At 60.6% G+C, this 7,721-nt stretch overlaps 1 protein-coding gene across 1 annotated transcript; it reads left to right on the plus strand.

The window, feature by feature from the left end:
- The first annotated feature begins 4,757 nt into the window (after window positions 1-4,757).
- CST11 (cystatin 11) lies at window positions 4,758-7,721 on the plus strand. The gene is made up of 3 exons (XM_006205067.3): window positions 4,758-5,423; window positions 5,894-5,998; window positions 7,544-7,721. The coding sequence occupies exons 1-3, from the start codon at window positions 5,067-5,069 to the stop codon at window positions 7,625-7,627; spliced, it is 546 nt and encodes a 181-aa protein (XP_006205129.2). The 5' UTR covers window positions 4,758-5,066; the 3' UTR covers window positions 7,628-7,721.

Consider the following 7,721-nt stretch of genomic DNA (forward strand, 5'->3'; position numbering starts at 1 on the left):
GCTGTCCGGCGTCAGCGGGGAGGACGGGCGATGGGCAACCCCCGCAGGCCAGCTCCTCAGCACCCCACTGCCTGTCCCTCCTGCTGGCACCGAACAGGAGGCAGCGCAGGGGGTCACGTTGTCCACCCCTGGTCACAGGAACCCTGGATGCTGGACACGAGTGCTGCAGGCTCCATGCTCCACGTTTCCAGGGCTTCAGCCTGGGCGGGTCCCTCCTGCTGGGCCCTGCGTCCACCCTGCCGCCTTCAGAGCCGTGCAGCTGGGACCGCCGGGGTCACGGGAGTCCCTTCCCGGGCAGCACGGCAGCGGCCAAGCCTGCTGTGACCTTGGCTGGAGCCCACGCGGCCGGCCGGGCTGGGAGCATGGGGCGTGCAGCCAACAGTGGGGGTGTCTGCGGGGAGCTGTGCTCACCGCCGCCCTGACCTCCTCCAGAAGCCCACCTGGCTCCGCGCTCCCCGCCGGCCATGCCTGACCCTGGCTTTCTGCGCTCCAAACGCGCCTGGTTCCCTGACGTGCCCTCCGCCTGGGGCCCCGCTGGCGGTGCCGTGTTCTCTCGCACGGCCGCCCATTTCCTGATGGCCTTTCCTCCTCCCGACCTCCGGCCCAAGGCCGCTCCGTTCAGAGAACAGCCTCTCTATTCCGTCTCTCCTGTGAAATTGGCCGAGACCTGTTTTATTCCCCAGAATATGGCCAGTGGTCCACGTTCTTGAAAAGACTGTGTCTTCTGCACTTTTCAGGTGCAAAGTTAGGGATGGACATATCCCAGGTGGCCCGTGTGATCAAAACTTCCCCACAGGGACCCTCCCTACTTTGTTTTGTTTTTCTGAGTTTGGTTTGGGTTTGGGGTTCTGTCTGCTTCTCCGTCTGTTCCTGGGTGACATGTTAAAACCCCTCATGGGGATTGGATTGTGGATTTGTCTGTCCTCCTTTCCTCGGAATTCTGGCTGTGTGTATTTGAGAGGCGCTGTGTGTCCATGAGTGTGTCGTGTTTGTGTGTGTGTGACTGTGTGCATGTGTGTGTGATGTGTGTGTAGTGTGCACATGTGCATGTATGATAAGTGTGCAGTGTGAGTGTGTGGTGTGTGTGTGCTTGTGTACGTGGTGTGTGTGTGGGTGATGTTTGTGTGTGGTGCGTGCACAGCGTGTGCGTGTGCTCACGCGCGTGCGCACGCCACCAGCCACTCGTTGCACGAGCCCTGCGGCAGGGTCGGGTGGCAGGAAGGACGACATGGTAACAGCTGACACCATGAGCCCGCCCTAGGCCCTCTCCTGAGTTACCTCTTAACCATCAGGACAGCGGAAGCATTTCACACCCGCTTTCCAGGTGCGGAGACCCAGGCATGTCAAACGGAGGTGACCCGCCCACCGTGACCGGGATGTGAACCCAGACCATCTGCCCGAAGGGCCTTGAAGTCAGTGCCAGAGGCAGAGGGGCAGCGGCGGGGAGGCCGGTCTTTGCAGGAGACACCCGAAGGTGCAGCCCGGGGTGGGGGGCGGCGCTCAGAAGGAGGTTCCAGAGCAGAGGACCCTGCAGGAGAGTCCGGGAGGTGAGTGAATTCTCACAAAGTGAAGCTGGGGAGCAGCCTCACCAGAGGGGAGCCGGGTCTGAGCGGAGGCAGGTGTGAGGGCACCTGGGCAGGGATCCCCCAGCTGACACCCAGCCTCCCCCGGCCTGGCCATCCCAGGCTGGCCCCCGACCCACCAAAGGAAGCCCAGCCAAAGTCCTGAGGCCGCCTCCAGGGCGGGGACTGTGGCTTCCAGAAAGATCCCTGATACTGTGACACCCTCCTCTCACCACCAGGCAGGGATGTCCCCAGCTCAGGGGCAGCCACCCGACTGCTTCCCCGTGCTGAGCCCCAGGCGTGCGCTGTTCTGCTGGCTGGAGGGGCAGTGTCTACGGGCTTGAGGACATGCACTCGGACCACAGGAACCCATCAGCAGGGCAGCCGCCAGGGGGACCAGCCAGTGCCACCTCCTTGCATGCCGGTCCCCCAGAGAGGAGAGTCCAGCCGTCAGGGGACACCTTCCAGCAGGGCACGTCTGAGGTGCGGCTCCAGGCACCTGAGGCAAGTCTGTGCAGATGCGAGGCTCGGCACCCGGCCAGGGCCGAGCAGGAAGCCTTCCTGGCAGCTGACAATTCTGCTTTCGGTCTCAGCGTCTAAACCGCCTGTACGTGGGTTGTGGAAGGCCCGGCGCTGGGGACAACCGAGTGTTTATAAGATAAACGTGAGCGAACCCGGGTCCCTGTCACCACGAAGCGTCCAGGGCGGGAGGCAGAAGGGAAGAAGTGACTGGGGCCTGGGTGGACCTCGGGCTGATCTTGGGGCTCCCTAGACACAACCCGGGGCCTGCAGGGCAGCGAGGGGGGCGTGAGGCCCGCAAGCTGGCCCTGAGTCGGAGGCGCTCCTGTTCACAGTGGGACTTTGTGAGGAATTTGCAGCAACCAGGCAGAACCGCGGGGTCAGACCTCAGAGCAGGACTGGAGTGAGGCGACACGTGGGCGCATCTGCGGAGGCGTGAACGTGCTTCGTGCTGAGTGTGGAGAAGGGGCCTTAATGCAGGCCCACACCAGTGGGCGTGACTGGGGATCTATGCCCCCCGAGAGTTATAGGCCAGACGCTATGCAGATGTTACTGAACGCGAAATGCCATTGTTGAGGCAGATTTGGAAATCCGGGGCAGAATGCTGGAGTCCTCGTAGCAGGTGAAGGCACTGCGAGGTGGAAGACAGCTCGCCGCCTGTGGAGAAGTGAATCGACAGGGGCAGAAGGCAGGGGCAGGCTTGAGGGAGGGCGTCTCGGTCTGGCTCTCCCTGCACTCCAGCCGGGTGACCAGACGGGGCTGGGCTGGGGCTGTTCTGGGTAGAGACAGAACCTGGGTGGGAGGGACACCGGGGGGTCCACATGCCTCAGCCGAAAGAAACCGGGGAATTCCCGGAGAATCCTGGAAAGAGGAAACCTTGCGCTATTACAACAGGCAGAAAAGCCCCCGTCCTCACCACCCCAGCCCCTCGCCCGGAACCTGAGAATGGGCTGCTGCGAAGGGAAAGGGGGCTTTGCAGGCGGGACTAAGTTAACGGTCCCGAGGTGGGAGACCACCCTCTGTCATTGCAGGGAAGGGGGCCGGACGTCATCACCAGGGCCCTTCTGAGAAGGAGGTGGAGGGTCAGAGAGGGGCTGGAAGGCCCCCTGCTGGCTATGAGGATGGAGAAGGGGGCCATGGGCAGAGCAGAGGCCTCTGGAAGCAGGAAGACTGAGGTTCTCCTTGAGGGCCTGTGGAAGGAAGGCAGGCTGCCCACACCTGGGTTTTAGGACTTCTGATCTCCAGGGCAGTGAGATTTTTTAAACCATGTGCTATCAAGTGGTATTTTTCTTTCTCTGTCTGACTTACTTCACTTAGTGATAATCTCCAGGTCCAACTATGTTGCTGCGAATGGCATTATTTTATTCCTTTTTGTGGCTGAGTAGTATTCCATTGTATAAATATACCACATTTTCTTTATCCAGTCATCTGTTGATGGACATTTAGGTTGTTTCCATGTTTTGGCTATTGTAAATAGTGCTGCTATGAACATTGGGGTGCAGGTGTCTTTTTGAAGTAGGGTTCCTGCTGGATATGTGCCCAGGAGTGGGATTCCTGGGTCATATGGTAAGTCTATTCCTAGTCTTTTGAGGAATCTCCATACTGTTTTCCACAATAGCTGCACCAAACCATATGTGGAATCTAAAAAAACAAAAAGACAAATGAACTTATATATATAAACGTATATATAAAACAGAAACAGACTCACAGACATAGAACACAGACTTGTGGCTGCCAGCGGGGAGGAGGTGGGTGGGAAGGGATACACTGGGAGTCTGAGATTTGCAGATACTGACTGGTATGTATGAAACAGATACACAAGTTTATACTGTGCAGCACAGGGAACTATATTCAACACTTGCAGTCGCTCACGGGGAAAACAAGTGTGAAGATGAATACATGTATGTGCGTGTGCGACCGAGGCACTGTGCTGCGCACCAGAAACTGACACAACGCTGAAAAGTGACTATAACTCAATTCTTAAAAAAAAGAAAACAATCAAAACCAAACAAACAAAAAACCCCCAAAACATGTTCTGTTTGAAGCCAGCCTGGGTGGTAACTCATTCCCACGGCCGCAAGACGCCAGCGAGCTGCCAGGGGGGGCAGGCTCCCGCAGGGGCCGGTGGTGGGGGGAGCCGGGGAGGGACCCACACTGCAGTCGGCTCCAGACTTCACAGGGCCCGGGGCCCTGCGGCCAGAGCTCCCCGTCCCTCCCCTTCTTCCTCTTCTGGCTCCTCTTCTGGCTCCGGGGGGCCTAGGAGGCATGTGGTGAGATGGGGAGGCAGAAGAGGACGGACAGGAGACAGAAGGAGAAGCTAGGAGAAGCTGTCTGCCCCGCTGCCCACCCGCGGCCCCAGGAGGGAGAAGGGCAGCTCAAGACACCGTCTAAGCTCCAAGCATCTGAAGAGACCGGCACCTGGATTCTGGACTGAGGCTGAGCATTGTCCCAGTGCCACGGAGGGTCCAGCCTCAGGGACGGTGGGACGTGAACACAGAGCGTCACGACTACACCCGCAGCTTCCCATTCGGGGCCCACCCTCCCTTTTCTGGGGAGCACAGCTCTCCGGGGCAGGGCAGGCACCTCCCACGTGGGCAGGCAGACGATGCCCAGGTCTGAGCGTGTGAGCGAGCTTGTGTCCCGCCAGCCAGGGAGGTGGGGGAGGGCACGATCGGAAGGACAGCCCGGGAAGATCAGGGGCACAGGAGGGGGTGGAGTCCAGCTCGTCTCGCTCCTCTGCCTGTGCCCCCGCGCCCCCGCGTCCCGGTCCCTTCCTGTGCGCCAGGCCTCCCACGGCCCTGGCTGAGCCGAGCTCTGTGGACAGAAGCCCCGGCCTGGCTCCCACCCAGAAATACTGGGCAGGGGCGAGGGTGTGCAGCCGAGAGGGGCGGGGTGCGTGCGTGTGCAACAGCTGCGAGGGATGCAGCAGGTGGTGGGTGCGCTGAGCCTGCAGCTGCCATCTGCCCGCCTTCCCCACAGGCGTGAATGCAGATCTGGACTGGGGAGGGGAGCGTAGGTGTCCCCCCGCCCCGGGCTGGCTTAAATCCGGCCGAGCAGAGCGGCCAGCACGCTGACCAGCTCTGGCAGCCCGAGGAAGAGGCCCCCCGCCCAGCGACAATGACCAGAGCCCCGCAGGGCCCCCGACTGCTGCTGGCCGTCGTGGGGGCTCTGGTGGCCCTCACCTACCAAACAAGAAGGAAGACCTTCATCAGTGTCCGGGAGGTGCCTGCATCGGCGTCCGTCGTGGTGACCACCCTGGACTACGTGACCAAGGAGTTCAACAAGAAGAGTGAGGACAAGTACAACTTCCGGGTCGTGCGGGTCCCCAAGGTCGTGCAGAAGGTCAGTGTCCCCTCCCCTCACCAGCCCTGCCAGGGCGCCGCGGGCTGGGGCTGCGCCGGTCAGCTTGGCCCCGTTTAGTCAGAAGCGGGCGTTTTAAGAGAAACAGAAATTCCCTGGAGCGGTTGCAGGGGATGCGCAGGACCAGGGCCGGCCCAGCACAGCTGAGGACCCCAGCTGCCCGCCGCCACCCGGTGCCTGTTTTCCGGGCGCCCGGCTGCGCCGCATATGCCCAGCTCAGGCTGTTTCCACGCTGGTGGGGCTCCTGCTCCCTGCCGTGGGCCAGCAGTGGGCATCACGCAGGCCACCCCAGGGTGACTTTGCCCGAGCGGTGACTTCTGGGGAGCTCTCCCCGGAGGACAGGGCAGCACAGGCGGCAGACAGGAAGAGGAGGGAGGAGCCCCAGTCCGTCCAGGGCGGCCCTACAGGGAAGGGCTGGTGGCCCTTCATCTCCTTGCCCCTTGCCCCCGCAGCTGACCGACCACATGGAGTACCACATCAACGCTGAGATGCGCAGGACCGTCTGCTTCAAGTCAGAGGCCAACAACTGCAGCTTTCAGGACGGGGAGCTCTACAAGGTGCGGGCCACGCCCCTCTGCGTGGCTCCCCCTGTGGCTTGGGGTGAGGGGGGTGGGAGTACTGGGGAGGTACCCAGCTTGCTTGAGAAGAACACACACCTCGCACCTCCTTTCTCGAGGCGGAGAAGTGATGGAGAGAGGGACCAGGACCCTGCCCGGCGGGCTCTGTGCCTTTACGGCTGGAAGGATTTCGGGGCAGTTGAGGGGTCTGGAGGGGGGAGCCCAGGTCACTGAGCTGCGGGGGGACACGCTGAGGTCGAAGGAAGTAATGATTGTCCTACCAATTTAGCAGCTGGGGGACCTCGCCGGAGCTTCCACTAAAAATCTGGACGTCAGCCTGACAGTCTCACAGAGGCTGGGCTGCGGCCTCTGCCCCTTCCATCCAGTGACGAGGAGGAGGGATGGGGAAGCGGGCTCAGAGACATTTCAAGGGTGTTGGGGCGGGGGAGGGAGGGGACAAATCCGCAGGCCCGTGACCCGCTCGGGGGGCCACCGCCCCTACCCAGTGTGTCCACATCTGGGGCGGCCGGCTGGACCCCGGCCATCTGGGACAGCATGGTCTGGCGGGCCCACGGTCTTGGGGCCTTGAAGGTCTCAAGTCCCAGCAGCCCTGCAAAGCCCTCTCTTTACCCAGATGAGCTAACAGAGGGCAGTCAGGGGCATGTCTGTTCGGAGCGTCCTGGTTTGTGTACAGCTTCTTAGCATCATTGTTAACAGCGTTCCCACCTGCTTACACTGTGTCCTGGTTTGTCTCATAAATTCCACGGTCACCCTGGTTGTAAAGGTCTCCGTGTTCTCAGCACAGACACATGTCCATCTGTGAGCTCCACCTACGTGGAGAATTCTCCAAAATCTAGCAAGTCAGACTTTCCTAGTTCTTCCCTGGAGATCATGACGGTAACAGTGGAGTATAATGAGAGAAGCTGATAGGTGTGAGAGATCAAGCCAGAGTTAGCACTCAGACCTCTGTTTAGGGGAACTGTAAGCGCTTCTTCCTCCCCTGGACCCCGCTTCACCGCAGCCCCGGGCTTTCCAACCAAGAGAAAGAAGGTGAAGTCGCGCTGAGAAGTGACAACAACGTGCAAAATATGTTGCGTGACCCTCCTTTGTGGGGGCGAGGGAGGCGGGGAGGAGGGGGCCTCGGAGGGAACTGGGCGGGGGAGGAAGGGGACGTGAGGCTGGGAGGATGGGAGGGCGGGAGGAGGAGAGGGAAGATGGTGGACCGGGCGGAAGTGGGGCCAGGAGGGGAGGAGGGCCCCGCCCGGGAAGTGTGCGGGGAGCACCTGGGGTGGAAAAGGGGAGAAGCGGCCGTGGCCGCATGGTGGGTGTGGGCGGGGGACACTTTGCTTCCAGTCCCCACTTCCAGCCGCAGCAGAAGGACGTTTGGGGGATGAGTTAAGCAGCGACGCTATCGAGTCACTGAAATCAAAACAATGATGGCCCCACGGGGGGCTGCAGGCAGGGCACTGGTGTTTCCGGCTTCTTTCCCCTGTAAAGTTCTCAGCCTGCAGGTAGACCTATTTCACATTTTGTTTTGTTTTTTAGAAAATCGATTGCTTCTTCTCAGTGTCTGTTTTGCCCTGGTTTGAAAAGTATAAAATTCTGACCAAAAACTGCACCGACGGCTAGAGGTCCCAGCGCACATCCAGCAGTCACTGTGTGTGCCAGTACCTGACGTCGACCGCAGCGCTCGTGTGGAAAATAAATGCTGGTCAGCCTCCTC

Source organism: Vicugna pacos, chromosome 19, assembly GCF_048564905.1.
Source record: "Vicugna pacos chromosome 19, VicPac4, whole genome shotgun sequence".
NCBI classification, from domain to species: Eukaryota; Metazoa; Chordata; class Mammalia; order Artiodactyla; family Camelidae; genus Vicugna; species Vicugna pacos.

Excerpts from the sequence above, each read along its gene's own strand:
- CST11 (XM_006205067.3), top strand. The coding sequence starts at position 5,067 with ATGCAGATCTGGACTGGGGAGGGGAGCGTAGGTGTCCCCCCGCCCCGG. Across the intron at positions 5,424-5,893 it reads TCCCCAAGGTCGTGCAGAAG|CTGACCGACCACATGGAGTA; the intron begins GTCAGTGTCCCC and ends TTGCCCCCGCAG. Across the intron at positions 5,999-7,543 it reads AGGACGGGGAGCTCTACAAG|AAAATCGATTGCTTCTTCTC; the intron begins GTGCGGGCCACG and ends TTTGTTTTTTAG.